Source organism: Ictalurus punctatus, chromosome 5 (assembly GCF_001660625.3).
Source record: "Ictalurus punctatus breed USDA103 chromosome 5, Coco_2.0, whole genome shotgun sequence".
Taxonomy (NCBI): Eukaryota; Metazoa; Chordata; class Actinopteri; order Siluriformes; family Ictaluridae; genus Ictalurus; species Ictalurus punctatus.
In genome coordinates this window covers 20,880,576-20,906,196 of record NC_030420.2, presented here as the reverse complement: position 1 = coordinate 20,906,196, position 25,621 = coordinate 20,880,576, and the positions used below count along the sequence as shown (strand labels likewise).

Sequence of the window (25,621 nt, the reverse complement as noted above, 5' to 3'; positions counted from 1 at the left end):
ACAAAACATCTTTCTCTGACGTATCTCAGCTTCCCTCGTCCATACTGCCGAACAGATAAAGCAGCGAATGTCTTTACACACAAAACATCCAGGTAATATATAAAGATAATATAGTAGATAATATAACAGCGTGCTATTTATCGGGGCTACTTCGCTGTACAAGAATTCAATAAGTATCTCCGCTGCTGTTGAACCCAGAGCACATACATGCGTAGTTATTTTATTTCGATTTAATAATGAGCTTAGTCACAGCTACTAACTTATTATGTTTATTTACAGTCCTGACTTGAGTTTTGCAAACATTCCTGACCTTGTAAAGGGGTATTTTAAAAAACTGATTGATTGTGATTGAAGCTACAGTCGACTAAGAACCAGCTTCCAGTATTTTTTCCGCTGTCTGGCCACGCCCCCTTCTTTTCCATCCTCAAAGCCACTACTGTCAGTTTGCGATAGTTTGGGGGGTTCGATAGGACGATGGTATATTACAGACGATCTCACAAGCCTAGACTCTATTGCTTTACACGCCTGATGCTCTCTATTGGCTTTTAGACGTTCAGACTGACATTAGTTTTTTTTTTTTGTTTATAAGTTTTTTGTTACACTGGCTGTTGAACGCCAGTATCCTTTTTTATTTTGAGATGGTGGTGCGTCACACTCGTCTATTTAAAATAGTTTCTGATTGGCATAGACTGAATCGAAGGCCTTGACCTAAAATGCACAATCCACCTACTGCTCTTCTCTTCCACTAACTCTCTCGCCGTTCCTCGTCTTGCCTCTCACAGCTCTTTCCCATATATTCGTACATTTGTTTTTGCCATTAAACTGTATACTGTACAGAAAAAAAAGATTCATCCATGATTTTTGAGAGAGGGTAGACATTACGAAATGATGAGACGCTTGAGCTCGTCTGCTTCAAAATAATTGCAATCGACACGTTCGTGTGTCGTCTCTCACGTATACCTGCAATACATTAGAGAGTGTGCAACACCCAGCTTTCTCACTTGGCCTAGTGTGATTGCACACACACACAATTCACACACAGAGAAATATAGCATCAGATTTAGACACAGATGACTCAGACAGGTTACAGTACTATTTTAAGAATTAATTTATAGCATATGATACTCAGCATGATTAAGGAGTCAGACACATACACAATACACATGATGTAGGCACAAATACTGCAGGATATTTTCCTGTCTAAGGGCAGTAGTTGCATTGATCAGAGGCAAGCCTCGCCAACTAACACACATACACAAAAACCCCCGAGGGCCTCCATTTGTTGCCAGGGTTCCAACCTGGGCCTTGGAGCTCTGTACAAACAAGAAGTAGGTCTAGAACGCTTTACAATCCTGTCATCATCCCAGAGATCACATTCGGTTGCACACTTGCCACTAGAGTTAGTGGATTTTACCATTTTGTATTTCTTTCCCCGTATATTTTGGTTGTTTCTGGGAGCATAAGCTCAGATTAGTTACATAATGATACCATAATGGATTGTTCTGTCTGGTTGCAGATTAACACTAGCGGGGTTCCATTTGATTGTTGAATCAAGTGCAGGAAGTGTACCACTAGTGTTCAGTTGCTACTTCAGGAAGGAACGAAGTTATCTGCAAATCTGATCCAAAGTAGGCTTCATGACCCCAAGTGGGGTCTTTTGATTTATAAATGGCGTTGTGAGAGAAATTCACCTCCTGTTCAGATTTATTCATCTATTTTACAAAATATCACAATTAAACAAGCCACATTTTAAATGAATAGTGCACATGCTACTGTTGTTTAGTCTTTTTCACACAGTTAACACAGTAAAAGTAAACAAATTTCATCTACCTCCACTATTTCTTCAACAACATTGAGTGACTCTGGCTCAGTGGAAAAACAGATGCCAAGAACAGAAACATAAAAATATACCAGAACATTTGTGGAATATGAACGAACAAGTCGTAAATTATAAATCCATAATAAAACAAAATCTAGCCAAAAGCAGTGATCTGCTGGGTACAATCAACTTTGAAAATAGTGCCCCTGAGTGTCCAGTTCTTGGCAAGCAATAGAGAAGGACCTAAACAGTTACAACAGGGGTTCCCAAACTAGGGGTCACAACCCTACATAGGGTCACTTGATTTACATATGGGGTCATGAGAGAAATTCACAATGTCCTCTTTTGTTTCATTCGTTTATTTTACAAATTGGTATTAGATATATTGAAGGTGGATTTTCTGTAATATTATTTGAAACTGTTAATGGGAGTCACTTTTAGTAAGCCACATTTCATTTAATAGAGTAGATGTTATTTTAGGCTTTTTCACTGTCCTGACACACAGCACTAGCGTTTTGCTATAAAAATTTACAAATTTCCCCATCCATCTACCGCCGCTAAGCAAACTAACATTCAGTAGGTTTACATGGACAACAATAATCTGGATATTAACCCAATTAAGACGATACTCTGATTAAGAAACTAGCATGTAAACAGTGATTATTGATGACCTTAATCCGACTAAAGTCATACTCGAAGTAAACACAAATTGAATTAAGACGTGTGGAGTATTCCTGTTTTAGTCGCATTATAGACATGTACACACCTTAATCACACTATTAACATCGTGTGTGAGTTTTCACCGCATTTTCCAACAGGACACGTACACACACGGCAGTGCTCAACCATTTGACGGTAAACAAGAGAGCACGGTTGCATCCGAAACCGCATACTTACCTATATAGTAGGTGAAAAACATGTATTTCAGCTACTATACAGTAGGTAAGTATGCGGTTTGGGATGCAGCCCATGGTCGTCTATTTGACGTATAGCATAACAAATAATTAACTGCACTTGAAGCTTTCATAAAATTAAAAATGAAACGCCTAAAACTGTATACGGTACCATAACAAAGACCAACTGTATGTTAATACGTGAAATTCTGGAGGGAACGTCGGACGGCGTGGCGTGGGGACATAATGACGTGTGCCGATAATCACATGTAAAACGGGAATATGAAAGGAATATTCTAAAAGCAACTCATGTAAACACCTTAATCACAGTATTGTCTTATTCAGAATAAGGTCAATAATTAGATTACTGCTGTCCATGTAAACGTAGTCATTGAGTCTCAAATCACATACTTAGGCCTATGTACTATTTTAGACCATTATTGAGTACCAACACTTTCCTATTACAGTTAGTGTGCAAATCAGATCTGTTTTGCATACTAATCGTCTGGATTTTCTAGATTAATAAATACTTTTGAGTATTAAGGTCAGAGTTTTTGATTTAAGACGAAGCCTATGACAACAATCATGACCATGGTGGAAAGTTTTAAGAGAGACAGCGCTCATCAGTCTGTTTGGCATCGTTGTGCATAAAGTCAATAAACATTTTGCAGATTTACTTGGAAACCGTCAGACAGGACTTTTTGTCTCTGACATGGCGCTTTTAAATCTTCCAGATGTACATAACATATGGACTGAGCGTGTGAATAATAATGCCGCTCACGTTGCCGCTGTTTCTGCACACGCATACACGCAAAATCACTTCCCAAGTATAAGCCAGGTTCAACACCTCAGTGTCAGTGCAAGGAATATTCCTTTGGTTTTTACTCACTTATATTAAACATACATATGCTAATGACGTAATAAAATGTTCACACAGTACTGTACAGTAGTCCTATGTTGTATATATGGATTTTTTATAGGGTGGTCAAAAGTAGGATTGGTGTTCATCCTCCTGCCTCATGAACTTTTACCTCATGACGTTTTACTAATTTGCTAACATTAACTGCCTATATTTAACCAAGTTAGTCTGTTTTCTTTACTAATACCAGTTTAGATGAGCATAGATTCCAGTAGCTAACAACTGAATTCTAGCTAATGGTAAATGTTGGTTATTTACATTAGATTTTACAGGCAAAATGGCATACCTGCTTTAAAAAACGAAAATTATAACAGTTTTAGATAAGCAGCAGATACTTTCAACATGAAAACACGAGATTACTTAATTTCATTAGTTAAAAACATTGACTTTTTAATGCGTTTTAAGTATACGTTTACTTTTTTTAAAAAGTAGCAACATTTCCACTTTGACTTGTACATTTTTTGTCTCGACTCCCTGTACTCCCACTTTAAAATGCACCTATTATGGTTTGAAACGTGCATAATTTTGTTTTAAAGGTCTCATACAATAGATTCACATGCATCCAAGTTGACAAAACACTTTAATGTGCTCATAATTTAAATTGCAGCATTACCTTTTTCCCCCCAGTGTCACAAATGACTTGTTAAATGATCCATTCTAAAGGATTCACTCTAAACTCCTCCTTTCAGAGAGCATACTCTGCTCTGATTGGTCAGATGTCCCAGTCTGTTGTGATTTGTCTACTGCTGTCAGCGTGTGTCGGGAAAAGGAAACGCCCACTACCATAACGAGTTTCAGCTCCATCTGTTCGCCAGCTGCCGCTGAAGACCAGAGGCGGGGCTTTTTGTTACAAACCTATGAAGGTTAGAACAGGAAGTAAGTCTGGAATTACTAACGATTCGTTTCAGCTGTTCAGAATCGGTTCCTTCTTTTGGGAATCAATATCTCTGTTTGTCGTGCGCTTTTATTTTTGAACTTTACAGAATTTTTACATTCACAAACAGCTACATAACACTGCATGAAAGGTAATATCGGAAAAACCATAATAGGTGCACTTAAGATTTTGACAGATTATCTATACTTTCGAGTATAATTGCTCAGTACTTTTTCCACCCTTGCTTTTTTATGTGTGATGTGAGGACAGAACACTACATCTCATAGCTGAAACACCGACCTGCTGATTCTGTCAAGAGTGCAAACATGATATGTTACATTTGAAAGCTTGTTAGAAGAGGATAATCCTATACTCGTCCTTTCCTCTGTAATATGGTCTCCTCTGGGTTACTGAGGTCTGCGGCTAGAGAGAGACATCCTGATCTGACTGGGGTTAAGTCTGTACAAATGTAACTTATATAGCAAATGCTAAATATGATCAAATATGAAGAATGTCAGCTTGATACATGGAAAAGAGAGAATACGTATTCCTCCCGGTATTCTGGTTTCCTCCCCCAGTCCAAAGACAAGCGGTACAGACTGACTGGTACAGATTTCCAAATTGTCGGTAGTGTGTGAATGGGCTTCTATAACACCTCAGCAGTGCCACAGGCTGATTGACTCCATGCCACGCTGCATTGATGCAGTAATCCATGCAAAAGGAGCCCCAACCAAGTACTGAGTGCATAAATTAACATACTTTTCAGAAGGTCGACATTTCTGCATTATAAATTCTTCATTCTAGTATTTGGAGATGCTGGATTTTTGATTTCCATGAGCTGTAAACCGTAAACATCAAGATTAAAACAAAAAAAAGGCTTGAAAAATTGAAAAAATTTGAATTCAGTTATGGGAAAAAATGAACTTTTCCCACGATATTCACATTTTTTGAGATGCACCTGTAACTATAGTCTAAACTGATTATATTATGTACAGCTCAGTGGGTAAAGTTTCATATGGCCGGTGACCTGGGTTTGATCCTGAGCTCAGGTGAGAGTGGAGGGTTCCGTTTTATTCAGGACATTGAAAATGCAAAGATCAAATCAAGTTGGATATACGAAAACAAATTGTGTTCATTCACATGGAACCGACGTGCACATTTGAATCAGGTTGGTAAAGTTAACTGAAATATCTCAAAGTACATTCGCTTTTATATTGCTTCTGATCTCGTCTCACTCAGCTTGTGCAATAGTCCCTCTTCAGTAAACTTATGACCATTCAAAAATAAAATGTCTCTTCTTCCCTCTCCCAGCTCTTATAAACATGTCACTAGACTGAGCCGTGTAGACATATATTATGCTCCAGCAAGTATTGTCTGGTTGTACAGGCTGGTGTGCCATTTTTACTCCTGTCTGTAAGTATGTAGAGGATGAGCTAGCAGATCATCATGCTGCTCAGTTATTCTGGCTGTATCAGATGGATACAGGTGCAGTGATATCAGTGATTGCTTTTCCAGCTTTCTCTGAAATGTATTGAATTAAAAGACTATTTGTTGCTAATGTTTCCTGACATGACACAGCATTTCCTGCTATTAAAGGCATTCCTGATTGTTTGTCTCTATATAAAAAAAAACACCCAAACAAAAAAACAGTGCTGCAGGGAAACAGTACAGAATTAGCCTATGATGTATGCATATATGGACACATATGCACTTGTCACATGCACACACACACACCCCCACAGGGTTTTTATTTTATTTTTATCAGACTGATTAAAATACATGAGCTAAAATTAGACTCTAGTGGAACGAACACGTGTCTTGAGGCTTTCTGGTGGGAAAAGGTTTTTTTTCTTATTTCGCTTTATAAGCCATATTTTTTTCTCAAATTCTCTGAGTCATTTCTTCAGTACACCACAGGACACGATCATGTCTGCTAAATGAGCCAGCAGGGATGTGGGCTAATGAAGGTAAAAATGAAATAGAAAGAAAGCACCTGCTGAAGTACTGGCATGAATAGTTACGGTGTTATTGCTCATGAGATTGATTATTTATTGATCCAAAGTTGACTCAATTCACAGCGTGGGCTGAAAGCGTTTGAAATGACATAACAAATCAGTCCGTCCAGGATTTCGCAATTTTGCGCGCAGAGAAATGAACGTGAAATCAAGCAAACTCTGCAATATTCGGAGGAGCTCGCAATTTTTCTAAATTACCGCCGGTTTTTCGCAGATTTGGGCAACGCGCATCCGGACAAAGCCCGTTTTCATTCACGAGTGTTGAACATGAGTACAACTAAGAGGTCTCATTTACCAACACACATACTGTGAAAGACAGTTCAAGTAGTTTGTAAAACTCTGCAAGTTGCTTCACAAATTTTGAACATAGCCGCAGCAAAGTCAAGGATTTTTGGCCGCAACAATGACAAGAAATTCAGCGAAATTGACAAACGAGCTGGAACTGCTAACCCAACAAGCAGTGCCTTGCGGTTCTGTATGGCATGGCATGCACAGCACGGTTTGGTGAGTTTGTGTTATGTTTATAGGTTATAATGTGAAAGTAGCACTCACATATTAGGTATTTATTAATTACTAACAAGCATGAGTCATTAGTCATGATCAAGTTCCCTTTTTTCAAAACTCATTAAATCTTTCTATACAAACACACAGCTTAGCACATCAGTTCATTTCATGACCAAAAAATAAATAAATAAATAAATAAATAAATAACAAAGTTTTGAGCAGAGTCATTGCAGGAGGTGTGCTATAGAATGTATATACCGTACATGTTGCGAAACAAATCTTTTCTTTAGTTAGTTTCATATTGTAATTCATTTCTCTTGCTTGGTAGAAAAGCACCTCTTTTACTTTTGATTACAAACAGAAAGGTATATTGTCACGTAACATCCGAAAAGGAACTCTGGACTACAGTCCCCAGCAGCCACTGCACCACACCGTCACGTCACATGACCACCTCCACCTGAACTTCATTCATGTTAACGAGCATTTACGGGTATTTATAGCCACAGTTTGCGCTACACTGGTTGTCATACATTGGTCTTATTTTTCCATTGTTATGTTGTCTCGTTTTAATTCTAACTGTAGCGGAAACAACAGTTGATCATATGCTTTCCGTCACTCCTGTGTGGTTAATTCATAGTAAATAATATAGGAGGAAAACTCACTCCATTCTTGAATGGACTAGTAAACTAGTGTGTGACTGTATTAGGATGGTGAAATAAATCCCTTGTTGTCCTATGCAAATGATGTGTGTGTTTTTCTTCCATGGAGGTCATCCAAAAATGAAACGAGGCACTTTATATTGTACGAGCCAGTTCAGGATTTGTGGTATGATGTTTCGGTACACAATGTGCTGTTGTACTGTGCACTGTGCTCTGACTCAGAGTATTCATTGTGGCTTACACAGTTTTGATTAAGTTCAATATACTATTTATTATTTAGCTAACTGCTATCAATTTGGCATCCAATCTCCTATCCATTTGGCACAGTTTTTCATTTAATCAGACACAATAGCTCTGTAGATATACAGTATACACCATCACACCCATGTGTGGCCTTTTATCAAACTGTCGGACGTGCACTTGTATGTAATGTCTTTGTATGCTGTAGCATTACAATAACCCAAACTTGTTCCAGCATGATAATGCCCCTGTGCACAAACAAGCCCATTGAAGACCTGGTTTGCTAATGTTGGAGTGGAAGATCTCAAGTGACCTGCACAGAGCCCTGACCTCAACCCCACTGAACACCTTTGGGATGAACTGGAACTCTGACTGCACCCCAGGCCTCCTCACCTGACATCAGTGTTTGACCTCACTAATATTCGGTTAATATTCGGTTGAAAGCGCAAACCCCCACAGCCACACTCCAAGAGCTAGTGGAAAGCCTTCTCAGAAGAGTGGAGGTTATTATAGCAGCAAAGGGAGACTAAATATGGAATGGTGTGGTGTGATAGTCAGGTGTCCACAAACATTTGGCCGTATAATGTGTATAGTTTTGCTAGTGGTACAAATCAAAATATATTTACAGATACAGTTTGAGCACTGTTGAATTATCTGAGTGTAGAGTTTTGAAAAAGTGAACTTGGCAGAGACAGTGTTTGGCTGTTATAAAATAAAAATCAAATCAAATAAAAACTGTTATATGATATATAGATTTACAATGAGCTGTGATGGAATTCAGTAAGCCTTCTACAATGAGTAGTTGTCACTCTGATACAGCTAGTGAGCCAGAGATACATTCTCTTCTACCTTTCTTTCATAACACATCGATATGTATTTGTTCAGACTAGGATTAGGGTTAGGAAAATGAACAGACTGCATGCCACAAATGTATGTAGTAGCTTGCATTTTTTTGTTGCAAAAAATGGTATATGGGAGTAGGGCTGCAACAAGTAATCAATAATAATGGATAATTAAAATAATGGACAATGATTTTGATTATGGATTAGTCGGGTCTGTGACGTCACTGTGGATAACTGAGTCAGTGACGTCACTTCACAATGGTGAAAAATGCGTTTCTATGAATAAAACACTGAAAAACAGCAGAGGTTACTGAGTAAGCTGCTGCGGGAAAAGTGCATGGTACAGGTCGTCCAAAACATGAGAATGTTTTATATTAAGCGCTTCAAACAAACTCGTAAGTGTATTAACGTGGCTCGTCGTGTCAGATGCTGAAACAGATGCGTGTGCTGTTTAATGTGTTCCAGACATGTTTTCTTCAGCACAGAAATGACATATTTACCTTTATATCCTTATCTGTAAATGTTCGAAATTCACACCTGTGTTTCCATTTTACATAAAGACTCGTCCTGACAGCGAGCGAGTCTCCGTTAACCTTCATTGAATGAGCGCGAGTCCACGTCAATCAAACAGCGGGCAACAGAAAGGAAGCGCAATAACTCTGACTAAAATATTCATTTTGATCCAATATGTTGTTTGATGCAATATTTAGTTATTTTTGAAAGAAAATATGTGTTTTTATGAGAGGAGTAACTGTAAAGGGATTATATCATGTAATTGTATATAAATGTAAAGACGTCATACATTTACAGAATAAAGTAACTTGTTAGTGTGTTCAAATGAGTGAAGGTGTGTGTTATTGCAGAACATTCATCCTCTTACCAGTTAACACTTTGTGCTTTTGTTTTTCTTTTTTTAGCATTTTTAATATAGTGATTTAACTTCTGCTTTAAAGTTTGTGGACAATCAGTTGTTTTTTTCTTTTCAAAATATAATGTTAATATTTTAAAAAATCCTTTTGCACAGTGTATAGCAAAATGTAGCACACAGAGATACATTTAATACCTTTTTCATAGCCTTCAATTTGCACCATGTTTGAAGGACAACATCGGGCAGAATGTGAAATAACATGTTTTTTTCGAATTACAGAAAAGAAAAATTGGCCTTTTAATCCAACTAATCGATCAATCAAAGAAATAATCGACATATTAATCGATTATCAAAGTAATCGGTTATCGCAGCTCTATATGGGAGTTTTGAATCTGATACGGATATTAATATAAGTAAACAGTAATGACTGTTTTAATACATCTGCTGTTTTTATTTATTAATAGACGGGATAAAAAGTGCAATAATGTTGTAGCTTATGACAATATATTTGCTGAATTTGTTGTCTACTTTTAAAATTCCTATATATTTTATTTTTAATGTAACGGTAGAGTGGCTGTAAATTGCCCCAAACCTCAAGTTTAAGTATCTCCCGGACATACTGATGTGGTTAAGGATATAGCACAACCAACTGTAGTCTATAGAAAAGAAGAAGAAAATTCACAGTGTATCTGAAGGCGGTAACATTTTGGACAGATTCTAAAGCCATAAATTGTGAAGGTGGAATTGTTTTGGAAAGCTAGAGGTTTGGATGAGGATATGGCTCGACTCGATGTACTTGCCATTTGGGCAAATTAGGTTCCTGTAACAGGTGTAACTTGAGTAGAGACATATGCAAGATTGGGTGCTCTGAATAATATTTAGTGTGGGCAGTCCGGTAGTCAGTGTCCATAGCGGGGGTCAAAATACAAGTAAGCATGCTATATTCATAACACAGGGCAATCTATATTCATAAATGAGGCAAAGGCAGGAAGTAATACACCTGGAACATGGAACTGAACTAGGAAACAAGGATTGGATTTAATGTAACTAATTTCATGTGATAAGAATGTACAAGCAGTGGTAATCAAGGAGTAACACAGAACAGGTGAACACAATAAGGCGACAAGACAGGGACAGAGAGACCAAAACAAAAGCACATGGCACTTGGGAACTGTGACGTAAAACATGATACCTGACAGTTACATCACTTACTGGTGTCATTAGGGTGAGATATTTGTATGTTAGCTACATTCCTCTCGTACTGTAGCGTATGAGAGGATAATTAATAAAGAAGGGAACTTTCTCCTACATTTAGGAGAATATTCTCTCTTTACTTAACCACTACTACAATTGCTACTCGATCACTGCATCTAACCAGTGCACATTCTCCCCCTTTGTATATAACAATTAACAGTACAGTGATTTTTAGTATTTTGTATTGTTAGTCATGCATTTGTATCAGCAAGTGTAGTCCACTTGTTATAACCAGATCTATATAAATCATTCTTTTTTTAAATAAAGATTTGTATCCATTATAGTTTGAGCAGTGGGTTAACAAGCTGTGTGGATTTTGTCAGGCTCTCTAGACAGAAACCTCAGCAGTAGTCTGAGCAGCACTTTTAATTAACAGCCTTTCCATTAATCACACAGGATTGTTAATTATAGCCAGCACTGACCGCCTGTGCCCTTGTGAAATCTCAACTCCCTCTCTGTCCTTCACACCATCTTTATTTCACGTTCTCTCATATACATATTCTTTGACACAGACACTTCTTATGGGTTGTACGATGAACACTGACTCTCACCTCATCCTGTCCGTAAAGAGGGGAAAAAACTTTGATTGCTTTTTTTTTCCTCAGGTCAGCGATGATTTAATGAAAATGTACCGACATGCTACAAGAGTCTATCATTTGGGGTAACTGACATCCTCACAGCTGTCTCAGTGTAGCCCAAGGCTGCCCCCTCACTATCTATCTGGGCTAAAATGCTGAAAGTACTTCTTTATTGTTCCACATCAAAGTGAAAGTGGGAATAACTCCATGCCTCTGCATTGCAGATCCAGGTTCTGCAGTGAGACTTCCAGCTGAAGTATTTGAGCTGAGATTCTGTCTTTGAGTTCAATTGCATTGTTGTTGCTGTAGTTTCAGAGCGTGAGGCTCTGTGGGGAAGCACAAAAATGTCCTATTAGAGAACAGCATGAATACGAGAACCTTTTGGCGTTACTCGCGACAGATGTTGTGCGCACTGAAGGTTTGAGATATCTGCATGTTTCTTTTGATGGGGTCTGGTGGGAATTTGGAGATTTTTAATATTGTATGAAATATGTAGAGGCCTAACTTGTGAGTTATTTGAGCTGTTTCTTGTAAAGTAAAAGATTATTCCTGCACTCATAGTTCATGCTAATTATTAGGGCAACTATTGCTTATTTTGGTTTTCAAATATTCCACTGAACACTGCCCTGAATATTTGAATATTCTAAAAGGATGTGGTCAACCTGGTGTTGTGCGGCCCACTCCAAAAGGCTAATTTAAGAACTGTTTTACTCCTCTTATACCACAGCAATTTGGCAATATTTACACTTTTAAATGTATTAACGAGTGAAACGTCATACTTTTTTACCATGTATAGTCATGTTTAATGTTGTGGACCATCCAGGAGACATGTTAGTTCCTGTTATGACATTATATTGTTCCCTCACCAGCATGTCTTTCTCTCTCTTGAGGTTAATAAGACAAAAAACTGTGTTAAAAAATGCAGCTTGTCTTGTCTTGTTACCAAGAAGCCAAAACGCACATAGTACAAAGTGCTGAGACCTGAGACATCTTCCAAAAATGTTAAATAAACTTCTCCTTACAGAAAGCTTCACCATATCAACGAATAGACAGTTTTCTTTGGTAAATAACGTGATTTTTAGTCAGTTTATTATTAACATAGATTTGTAGAGCATACAAATCCCTTTGACCGAGTTACTATAGAAATGATAATGTACAGTATTAGAACGAGCACATTAATATAAACCTGCGATTTGAATTACAGCCAGCACTACTGTCAGAGCTACTGTTACAGAAAAATAAGCCAACCGATCCGACCAACTTTCTACCCAATCAGATTTGAGAATTCAACAGCACTGTGGTACGAAACTAATAAACTCAAGATTGATTTTAATTACACTTATTAAAATTATTATACACTTTAATTACAGCCATTACACTTATAAAAGCATAACGTATTCACTTATAAAGCATAACTTATTCACTGTATATTTTCGGTATTCAAATAATAGAATTTATAATAGAAATTGCTAAAATGATATACAAGGCAGATCAAAGTGTGTGTTTCAGTAAAATGACAGATGTAACAGAAACAACAATAAACTTATAAATGACTAAATTAACGTTACATTTTTTCCACAGTTGTTAAAAAGAATATTTGTTACATCCTCCCTTACTGTAATACATGACAAATTGGCATATTAATAGTAGTTGTTAACAGTCATCTCCTCAGCTTAAGAAAAGTCATTCGCACTTGATGACTTGATGCTGCTTACTCATTCAAGTTGTGCTGTTGGGCCAGGCTAATTCATGTTTGTGTAGATTGCACAAAATGTTACAGTTTTCCCCAAACTTTGGAAGTTTGCATGTGGTTCCACATTTTCAGGTGGACTAACCTTTAGTGAAATGGAAAGAGTCTTTATAGGCACCACATGCATTAAGATGTTAGAAAACACACTCTTTGGAAGCCTGTAGAGATGTAATGGTATGTAAATTTCATATCACGATTATCGTGAACAAAACTGTCACGGTTATCAGTATTATCAGGGTTTTGTTCAAATGTGCTGAAAATGTAAAAAAGGTACTGACACACACTGAAATCATTTAAACAGGTTTTATATTATTATTTTTATATTATTATTATACTATAAAGTGATCATTTAGTTCAGTTAGAGAACATGGCGGATGTTACGAAATGAGTCTAGCAAGCGCAGATCAAAGTCTTTATTTTCAAATGGAAGTCAATAAACATGAAACGCAGTCTAGACTGGAAGAGATAAACGAGGTGTAAGCATGAAACTAGATTCGAGACATGAAACAAGAACAGGACACGAAAACACGACTTAGCATACTTAAACGTATTCACCTATACGTTCAGTTAATACTGCGTGAAGTGCACAGCAACACGAGGGCTTTAAATAACAAACATAATCACGCTTGAATACAGACAGCTGGGACCAATTATGACATACCCTCGAACATCAACCAATACCTGTACAGGAAGAGAACAAAACCAAAACGGAGGCACGTGTCCATAGGAAACAGTCCTCATTACGTAATCTCGTGCACTCGCGCTCACTGCAGCTGTCCATGCACGCCGACGCCGCAGCTCCATCTGCCGGCGAGATCGTGACAGCGGAAGGCAGTGACGGCGCTTGGGACGTTTCACAACATTCCAAGAGGACCCAATACGAAGTGTGGTCATATTAGGGATTTTATAAAAATGCTGAGGGAAACTTAATAGAAAATGGTAACCCTGTCTGCAGAGCTTACTAGAAGTAAATTGCTGTGAAAGGGGGCTTTGGCGCTTACTTGGCACGTTTCCACTCGCTTTTAAATTGCTTATGAATGCCCTTGCGGCGTGTGCATTTCACTTCCGCTTTCAATTAGGGGCAATTCAGAGGCGGAAATTGCTTGAATGGTGGGTTCATTATTATTCTTAATGAAAAACACAACAGCAAAACAGTACAATGACAAACTCGCTTATATTAAACCAAATCGTCCTCCATTCTCTTGTCAGTCAGCTCACCTCACTCTTCCTGTCAGTCAGCTCGCCTGGCTCTTACGGTCAGTCAGCTTGCCTCACTCTTCCTGTCAACCAGCTCGCCAGGCTCTTCCTGTCAGTCAGCTCGCCTCGCTCTTCCTGTCAGGAAAGAAATCTGACTCCTGCTGATCTGTGCTGCAACTCTAACTCATTCATGCTGAATTAAGCAGACACGTTCAGTTTTTAATTGTAGCGTCCGTTTTCATGCTCAAAAAACAATGTTGCATGCTGCGCCTGCGTCAGACTCGTGCTGGGAGTGTGTGGACAGCATTTACTGCGAGTTGTACAAATCATGATAATCACTCTCGATTTTAATGATGATTAAATGTGACACGGTAATACTAACCGTCAGGGAATTTTATCATGAAACCGGTGACTGTTTCATCCCTAGAAGTCTATGGGAGTTTTTAGTAAAAAATTTTTACCATTTTTAATTAATTTAACCCTCCTATTATGTTATGGGACCCATTTCCACATTTGACATGTCTGTAATATTGGTTAATCTTTTTCTCTTTGAAATTTTTTGACCTTCCTCATTTAGGGTCATGAACTTCAAATAGGCAAATTACTGTTTTAAGCTGTTCTTTGCTGTTTTTGTGTGTATTTAAACTGTGGAAGTCATTTTGACAACATAATAGGACGGTTAATTATCTAATTGAATTTCACTATTCCATTATTTCATGCCTGGTGTCGGGGCAAAATTTGACATCTGAACTGAAGTATAACGTCCTTATAGAAAATTCCTGCCAATTCCGACCCCTGACACAGCCAGAGTCATATCTCCCTGCAGGTCTCGCCTGGTGCAACACTGAAGCTAGACAGGGTTGAGCCTGGCCAGTACCTGGATGGGAGACCGCTTGGGGAAGTCTAATGTTGGAAGTGGTATTAGTGAGGCCAGCAGGGGGTGCTCACCCTGTGGTCTGTGTGGGTCCTAATGCCCCAGTATAGTGACAGCGACACTATACTGTAAAAACAGCACCGTCTTTCGGATGAGACGTTAAACCAAGGTCCTGACTCACTGTCGTCATTAAAAATCCCAGGACACTTCTCATAAAAGGGTAGGGGTATAACCCCGGTGTGCTGGTGAAATTCCCCCATTGACCCTTATCTATCATGTCCCCCTAATAATCTCCATCTCTGAATTGGCTACATCACTCTCTCCTCTCCACCAGAGCTGGTGTGTGGTGGGCGTTCTGGCACAGTATGGCTGCCGTCCCATCATTCAGGTGGATGCTACACACTAGTGGTGGTTGAGGAGACCCCGCCCCCCCGTACTACGTAAAGCACTTTGAGTGTCTTGAAAAACGCTATATAAAATGTAGCTGTAAGTAAAACAGCACCGACTGTGAATCACTATTACAGGATTGTCTGGGAGTCTGCCAAAACCTCAAAATCATCTTAGTCTAAAGTGTTTTTCTCCTGACTTAACAAAAATTCCAAGGCACTGTGGGCTGCATTCAGACTTGAGTTAAGTGGCATAGTACCTTCTTTTTAAAGAATGTACTAAATAGTTAATTTGGCCCCACCTAATGTTTTGGCTGTCTCTCTTGTAGATTTCGTTTGATTTTTCAGCATAATGATGGCTTTAATGTGGCCACACTTGAAATCAACTCTAGATCTATGAAATAATGAGGTAATAAACACACATCTGGCCACGGAACAGCTGAACAGCCAACTTTTTTGGCCCTTTGAAAGGGGGGACCCCATATATAAAGTGCTGTAATTCCTACACTGTTCACCTGATTTGGATTTCTATTACCCTTGAATTAAAGCTGCAGGTCTGCACTTTGACGTCATTATTTAACTTCAGCTCCAAATACACTATTGTAGACAGCTCAAATAACGATAACTTTGCCAATGCCCAAATATTTATGGTTCTGATACATAGTGTGTACAGTATCAAATGATAAATGTTCAAAATTGTTTTACTGCTTTTCAATTAATTTAATTTTCAATTTTGTCAAAGCTTTCAAATGTTTGTTGCAGCCTTGAAAATTATTTGCACTTTAAAAAAAAGAAAAAAATGTATTCTTTGTAGCTGTTTTCTCTCATTACAGCACATCATTATGTTAGACAACAGGACCAGGAACAGGCTTGAAAAGATGTTTGAAAAGAGAAATAGATTGTGTACTCTCTCTCTCTCTCTCTCTCTCTCTCTCTCTCTCTCTCTCTCTCACTCTGTGTGTGTGTGTGTGTGTGTGGAGTTGACCTAGGTCTCAGTGGGTGCTGCCCTGAGGGAGACACACACATACACACACACACATATACACACCATGTGATTGGTTGCTGCAGCTGCTCTGGTGTGACTGACGTGCACATGAGTACATAAATTCTCCTTCCTCTGTGTGTGTGTGTGTGTGTGTGTGTTGCATATGAATTCGAATGTAATACAGAACATAATTCATTAGACATCTAATCAGAGAAGAAGGCAAGGCATACCAGTAGAGTTCAGTTGCTGTAGCGATTTTTCTTTTAAATGGCTTGGGTGTTTTAATGCTTTGTTTGCTGTTGCTTTCTAAAGCATTTAGCGGTTGCTAATGCTGTGCTGCTATGTTGGTGGTTACCAGCCGCTTGCTGTGCAGAGAGATTTGCAATGCTGTGAGATTGATATAGTAAGAGGAAGTGAATCAGATAGAAAAGACAAGTTGAGAACTGCGTGGAGTTTTTTTTTTTTGTTTTTTTGAGTGCACTACTGGTACTGGTGCTTTTTAGTAGTGAGGGAGTGTTGAAGCTGCAGATAAACCACATAACAGTCATTGCTGATTGACAAGTCACCAGGAGTTTTTATCCAGCATTATTCTATATCCAGCAACAGCTCCAGACTTTAAGTCCTGCAAGTTCCACCATGCAGTATACATTCAGATCTATCCTGCATGTCAGGCCACAGAGGTAGCTGGGACTGGGACTGCGTTTGAGTGTGTGTGTGTGTGTGTGTGTGTGTGTGTGTGTGTGTGACATGAGCCATGTGGTTCCATCGGAAGAAGAAACTCCCACGTAGGGCGCAAGCCTACATGTGAGTATGAAGCGGAAAGAGAGAAAAATGAAGACCTGTGATAGAATGGGATGATAATGCGATTTTAACTATTCCTTTATCATCTGTTATATTGTCACAATTAAAGATTAAGGAAACTCAATTACATCAGCTCATATCTGATTGTTGTATGTGCTTATTATGTTGATTATAGCTTTTTTTCATGTCAGTGATATAATTACATTCTGGACTAGATTCAGTTTATAATTTATGAGGACAACTATAATTAAATCATGATCAGAATATAAAGGAGCTTAAAATGTATTTTTGCCTGGGGTGGAACAATATCTTTGCTTGATTTAATAGGAAGCAACTCAGTGCTGTTATTCTTTCCAGGGCAAGTGTCACAAAATATTAATTGTAAGAATGGCGGTAATTTAGTTTTGTAGGGGGGGGGGAAATGGCACTACTTATAAATAAATAAATAAATAAATCTTTTGAAGACGCACGTATAAATAAAAGTTACAATGTTCCGTTATGATTGAGCTCAAAATATCAGTTATTGGTTGTGTCATTGTTTTTATTCTTGTTAGATTTTTCACATTTTCATGCAGATTGGCAATAATTCTAGAGGGCATTGTATTTAAAAATGTACATGCTAAAAGAGGTTAAGTATAATAAACAGTGTTTCTATATAAACAGAGATCTTCATATTCACGGGCTATACCTTCATTGCAAAAAATATATATATATTTGGTTTAATAATCTTACATTTGTTGTAATCTTATAATAGTAAATATTAGATAAATGAGACTATATTCAAGATATTTTCAGGTGCTAAAATGTCATATTTTTTATTTTATTCTCCCATTATTTCTGTTCTCCATGGATTAGCCTTATGGTTGTGAGTGCCAAGTCAATAAACATTCAATGAGAGTTCAGGGCTGTGTTCCAAAAAGCATACTGTGCACTACAGTTGTGTACTATTTAGTATGGCAGTATGCAGGATGCATTCCAAGTATTTGCGACTCTGAGGATATAATTATCTATTGCCGTTTCCTCAGAATTACGGTGAGAAGTGTTATGAGAAAAAAAGAGCAATAAGAACTTGATTAATATTGGACACTCAGTCTCTTGATTCTGCACCTGTCTCTCACTCGGAATCGAACTTTTTTCATGCCTGAAGTCTGAGTTATGAATTATGCATATGACCTACTCAAATGCATATGACAAATTTCCTGCCAATTCTGACCCAACACCCCTGACACAGCTTTGACTGTGAATTACTATTACAGGATTGTCAAGGAGACTCACAGCAGCTCAGAAACATCTTGTTATAGAGTGTCGTGTCCCCTGACTTACATACTATAGGTCGTATTCAGAATTGAGTTAACTGGCGTAGGAAGGATTTAATACTAAAACAGTGCACGTCGATATTCAGCACACAATATTAAAAAAAGCAAAATAATAGGATGTACTGGATCGAGTGGTTTAAAAAAAAAAAGAAGAAGCTGCTGAGTAATGAGGATGGGAGCTATATTGTTAAATTAATCCAGATTTGCAGTAATTAATTTGATAATTACAACTATTCATGCAATAATATACCGTCCGCTCCGAAACTACCAGAACGGCAAGGCCAGCTTGTATGCAATGGATCATTTGCAGATGCTTTCTTTCTCCACACTTTGGCCTTTCCATCACTTTGGTACAGGTTCCAGAGCTTTTATGGTTCATCTCTTTACTTATTTGCAAATTCCAATCTGACTTTCCGATTCTTACTGCTGATGAGTGGTTTGCATGTTATCCCCTTGGCCGACCCATTCAGTGTCTGTTGCTCAGTACACCAGTGGTTTCTTTCTTTTTCAGGACATTCCAAACTGTTGTATTGGCTATGCCCGATGCTTGTACAATGCCTCTGATTGATTTTCTCCCATAGACAGTAGGGCTGCACGATTATGGCCAAAATGATAATGCCGATTATTTTGATTAATATTGAGATCTCGATTATTTATCACGATTATTCATTGATTTTAGGGACAACATATTTTTATTGCACTTTCACATTTATTAAGTTTTCTCATGCCACAGTATAACACACAAGTTGGATGAGAAAACTTGAGCTGGTCAATTATGACAGAATTTAGGAACATAGTGTGAGCCATGACAAATTCGTTTACCTTTTGATAAACTAAATTTAATATTTTCAGTTAATTTTACAGATTGTATGCAAAAAAAAACAACCGTTAACCTGTTCCACCTTGTAAACAAATACATCAATGTTCAGTCTTTGAAGTCTACTCCTCTTAAATATATTTAAAGCTACACTATTAGACATTTTCCACTGTCATGGTTCTGGACTGGAGTCAGTTCTCAAAGTGCTCTGTGTATATTGTGTATATATCTGAATAATCTCATATAGGATGAGATTGGGTGAGTTCATTTACCCATCAGATGCAAAGCGCTTTAGTTTAATGGTGTTCATTACTGATGCTTGAATCAGGATTTTTACGACCGATACCGATCCAGATACCAATCTTTTTTTTTGTTTAAACTTTAATCAGGAGGTCATAAACAGTTAAATGTAAGCTCTCTGCTCATGGTCACTGTTAATTGAGTTAAAATAATAATAATAATAATAATAATAATAGCAATGAGAAATACTGTTGGTTAATTGATAAATAAACAAGCATAAAATATTTATTTTTAAATATCTTAAACAATAAAGAGTCCTAATTAAAAGTAGACTAACACAAAATGATTCATATTAGGAAAAAGGTTAATAGCCTTCTAAGGAAATAGCAAACTAAGCTTAATGTCAAATTGATATTAAATGCAACCCATAGTAATTAAACATCATTTCATTTCTCATTTTATTTATATTTAATTAAGTTATTATAATATCTATTTTTATATTAAGTGATTTATTTATAACTAAGCACATTTTCTGTCTTTACATTTTAGAAGTTTTATTTTTGTTTGTTTATCAGATTTAGACTGGCTCCCCAGTACAGTGTCTATGTCTGCTGATAATATTGTGTTTTGGGGTGATTAAATCAAAACATGGAAACTGGAGTTGACTTTTCTAGTGATTTCTGGCAACCGTGAGTTTAAATGAAGTGAATTAGAGTTAGTGAATGGAGAGCTGCAGCGTACTGTATGTTTACAGACTGAACAGTTGCTACTCTTGATTATGATTGGTGAGGAATTATTTAATAAAGAAGTTTGAATTAAACCCACCTTGTAGCGTTAGCATTATTATTAATTTACTTCGTGCGAAGACGCTGTGTCTACACGAGCAGGTGCAAGTTCAGGTCATTTTGCGGGATCAATAAAAGATGGCGGTTTGTGAGATCGGGAAGTTGAAGCAGATGATGTACAGAGTTACTTGTATCATAATGGCTTCTTTGCAGTATTTGAACACTTGTTCGGTTGACTGAGGAGATGAAAAGCAGTGTCAAAGTAACTGTTGTAGATGCATTTTGGAGTTGTAGTTTTTATTCCGATTGTATTATACAACTTCGAACAGGTCACTCGCACCGGTGCGAATAAATATTTATTCACAGTCCACAAAATACTTTTCAGTCACAAATGCAAGTGAAATGGTCGCACTGTGGAGCCCTGAATTTATCTGCAAAGTTTTTTCCCGTTCTGCATGATGATGTTTTTAATGTCCCTGACAACCTCTGTAGTGCCATTTAGCATCATGTTAATGTCATGATTTTTCCTCGCACGAAGCATTGAAGCTCAAAGCGAAGCTGGCAGCTCGAGTGCTAAAATGCTGACTGCGTTTTGGAGTTTTGGCACTACAAAATGACATCATCCCTGCACCGCCCTATGGTGATTGGCTGTAAGTGTAGGCAGCGAATGATTTGATCTGCAGCGGAGTTTTCTATGAGTGGAGGACGAACTTTAAACGTTAATATCGCAGTCGATCATGTTCATTTAATCGTGGGCAGTCAAAATCGTAATCGCGATCGATATTCGATTAATTGTGCAGCCCTAATAGACAGCTCTCTGATCTTCATGTTGGCTTGTCCTTTTTAACAACAATTGCAGTCTTCACAGGTAAAACTGAAGGCTAAAACCAAGAGTAGAGGTTCAGAGCAATTTATTATTTAAACAATCAATCTAACAGGACACACCTGGGTAACAAGAAACACCTGTCAGTCCAGTCTTTTTGCTCGTCTACAAATTGGGTGGTCTGATACAAAATGTGCTATGTTCTATGTCGTGTAACACATCTATATATAAATACCAGGATATAAAAGCTGTCATTCTAAACTTTCTTCTCATATTCATCTTTTGATCTCAAACTCAAATCTCTTTAGTCTACAGCAAAAAAAATTATGAATTGTTCTTGCCGTTCTAATAGTTTTGGAGGGGACTGTATTGTCAAGACTTAGATGTTCATTTCAATGCTTGCCACATTCTCATTTGACTTAAGCATGTGCATAATCCATGTCTGAGTACAAGGATCTTTCCCAGTCTAAATACTTACGTAACTTTTTAACTTAAAGGGATAGTTCACCCAAAAATGAAAATTCTGTCATTAAATACTAATCGGCAGACATCTTTGTTACAAAGATTGTTCTATGTGATTGTTCTAGTTTGTGTATCGCAAGAACGTCCGCTCATACAGCGGGACCCGGAAGCGCTGCATCGTTTACAGGATGCTGTACACAAACTAAGTCACATAACAACAATATATTAATAAAATAATATTAATTATTGACCCAACATTATTGGGGGGACAGAAAAACCAGCTACACGTTTTGCCTGTATGTGTACAGTCTGTGTATGCAATGTGACATACATAATGGGATGTGGTCATTGTGAACGTATGTGGTTCGGGTGTATAATGAAAGCTGGAGTTGCTGAGCAGGACCAGTGTTCAGTAATGAATCATTCATGCTGTACTGTTTTAGTTAATAAAGAGAGCAGAGTGGGTGCAGGTACAGTGGAATGGCTCTTCACGCTGTCTTTGTACTCTGTCCAGTATTTCTCTCACTCTCCTCTCTCCTACTCGCACTTTCTCTGACTCATCGCCGAGTGACTCAGAGCTGCAAAGCTGTCGCTACCCATGGTGCCTGACTTCTCTCACATGACAGAGTGGCACACATGGTGCTCTGCATTCTTCTCTCTTCTTTGTCTCGGTTTCTCTCTCGGACTCCACCATGCCCTCCCTGCATTCCTGTTTCACGCTCTTCTCTGGTTCCTCTGGTTTTCTGCCAGATGGCTGAGCTCTGTGTGTTTGCGGGGCTAATGTTGTGTTAGCATGCTAATATGGCTGTTTACACACTGTAAGTGTTGTCAGTGGTCTTGTTTTGATCTTGCTTTGTTGGCAACATGGTGGCATAATTGACACATGTAGTCATTCTATATCTGTTTTCTCTTTTACCTCGATTAATTAAGCTTTTTTTAAGTGTTGTTTATACTCTTGTCTCCCCTCCTTCTTTCTCTCTCTCACTCTCTCTCTACATATATATATATATATATATATATATATATATATATATATATATATATATATATATATATATATATATATATCAGTGTGGAAGGGGATCCTCACTGTGGGGACACAAGCAGTTTCTCAGACAGCTCCTGCAGTCAGGTCCCGTACCTGGGCATTTCGGACCGATACATCAAGGCTACAGGAGAGCCTTTGGGCTCCCAGGGGCCTCCTGTGGCCCCTCCAAGCCCAGCGAGCCTGGCCTGGGCCCAGCGCACACGCCTCCAGCCTGCCAGCCTGGCTCTGCGTAAGCAGGAAGAGGAGGAGAACAAACGCTGCAAAGCACTCTCAGACAGCTATGAGCTCTCCACAGACCTGCAGGATAAGAAGGTGTTTGTGTGTTCAGAAAGAACAATTTTCTTTTCATGAGAGAAATTTTAGTGCCTCTTTGATTCAGAGTGAATTTTAATTCAAGCGGTTCAAAAGCAGTCTATCAGTGTTTAAGCTATCTAATGCAGCCAAATACTTATGTAATGTACTCAACTTACTGACAGTTGTTATGTCTTTTCACACCTTCCATTTGATCACACAGCCAATGTAAACGTAAGCGTTTATTTACATTGTTTTAGGACGAGTCAATGAATATTCTTTTTAATTATGCAAGGAAGTCCTACAATCTTAACAGTAAATTATTATTGTTATTAATATTATGTAGTAGTAATGCACCTGAGAGATGCGCGAATACAACAGTTTTGACCAATTTTTATCCATCCTACACTGTTGGCAGTTCATGCATACTGTCTCTAACTGTCAGTCCTCATCAAACAGCAAGGCATTCATGATTTGATCAGAGCATATCATTTAGTCTTACCCAGTGGTTCTCAACACGGGAGAGATCAGAAAGCGGGCGCAAATTGTTTTCAAGAAAAAAAAAAAAAACAGACAGAGCATCATTTGGGCACTCGGTGTATTTTATTGCTTTTCAGATTGGCTGTGAGTAAAAGAAAATCCCTGCATTCCCTCTCCTTCTGTATTTCCTTTTTGCTGGGGAGAGGCGGAGCTTATCCTGCCTTTTATCTAGCTGTCAGTGCAGACCAGTGTTGCCAACTTAGTGACTTTTCAGACCCCTTTAGTGACTTTAAAAAAAATTAAATAAAAGCACTTAGCGACAAATCTAGCGAGTTTTTGGACAAACCTTAGCGACTTTCCAAATATCGCCAGTACTGTCCTGCAAGCGCGAAGTCTTGCTTTCCCGCTGCACTCTCACCTCTCTCTGTGTCTGCTCTGTTCAGTGAGGGGCTGAGAGCCGGAGCAGCACATCCCGGTGATCGCACGGCAGCTGACACGGACGTGAATGTAAAAAGAAGCAAGTGCAGGTGTCCCACTGATTGATTTAACAATGTCATGGATAACGAGACGCGCCCTTCGTCCCAATTTACATCATTCATATGCGAAAGTTTTCAGAATGCAAGACGAATGGAATACAACGTTGTACATGTAAAATAGTACACGTTGTTACAGCCTAGTTCTCTTGTTCAAAGTAGTTATAGTGCTCAGAAACATTTTTGATCATTCATGTTCAATACCTGTCCGTTATATAGTTTTAAAAAAGTTTTTAAAAGTTTTTTTTTAAATCATAAAAGTTATGAAAAGTAATTTTAAAAAAGTACAAAAACACAAAAGCAAAAAAAATTTCTATCTATCAAAACAGGTTATAGATTAGGTTATATATAGATTTTATATATATCATTATACCTGGTCTCCTCTAATATGGGGGGGTGCGTGCCACATGATAGGGGATTTTTGGGGGGTCTTGGGGGGCTTTACTTAAAAAAGGTTGAGAACCTCTGGTCTTACTGCATTTTAATAACACCTAGAATGCTCTGCTTTCCTAGAGAATTGAAAGCACATGATGAGCCAATCGTTGAGTAGAGTTTCATTCTCTCAGTTCTGCGCACATGCTTTTCTCAGTAATATAAGCATCAAATCCGATTTTGACCAGAGAGACAAGGAAACAAGAAATTATGGAAAAATCAGTACAGTTAGTGTTTACAGTTATATGGTGTGAGTTGTCTCAGAATATAAGTACATCTTACAGAAATTTCTTCTACACTAGGATTTTTTTATTTAAACACGTCAGTTAACAGATGAAGCCTTCTTAGACAGCTTTAGGTGTAGTGAGGATAGGAAATGTCATTTGGAAATAACCTTTCTGATTATCTTCTCTGCCAGGTGGAGATGCTGGAGAAGAAATATGGTGGTTCCTTCTTGAGCAGACGAGCAGCACGCACCATCCAGACCGCTTTCCGGCAGTACCGCATGAATAAGAACTTTCAGCGGCTGCGTAGCTCCGCCTCAGAAAACCGCATGACGCGCCGTATTATCCTCTCTAACATGCGCATGCAGTACTCGTTTGACGAGCGCCAGCCGCAGGTACTTCATTCTGGGCAACGCGTAATGCACCGTGGTCAGGAGGTTAACTTTATTCTAACAGTAATTCCCCTGGTACTTAGAGAGCACCTAATCCAAGATTACGAGATTACGGTTACAAATATGTCCAACCCCATAAATAATCCTGCAGAGTTTATGACACTGACATTAAATTATTGTTATAAGGGTTTGGACTTACATTTTACAAGATAGACCTGACCTATATCATCCATTAACAACTGTCTTCATGACCTCTTAACATACATTAACTAGGGGTGTAACAATACACCAAATGGGATATGATGCAATACAATGCTGAC

At 38.2% G+C, this 25,621-nt stretch overlaps 1 protein-coding gene across 2 annotated transcripts in view; it reads left to right on the top strand.

Moving 5' to 3' along the window:
• LOC108266008 (IQ motif and SEC7 domain-containing protein 1) overlaps positions 1-25,621 on the top strand; it is a 111,449-nt gene that overhangs the window by 71,114 nt on the left and 14,714 nt on the right. For both annotated transcript variants that reach the window (XM_017468937.3, XM_047155596.2), the window contains exons 2-3: positions 22,973-23,261; positions 25,104-25,304. In XM_017468937.3, the coding sequence (XP_017324426.1) occupies positions 22,973-23,261; positions 25,104-25,304 (490 nt within the window). The remainder of the gene's footprint in view (positions 1-22,972; positions 23,262-25,103; positions 25,305-25,621) is intronic.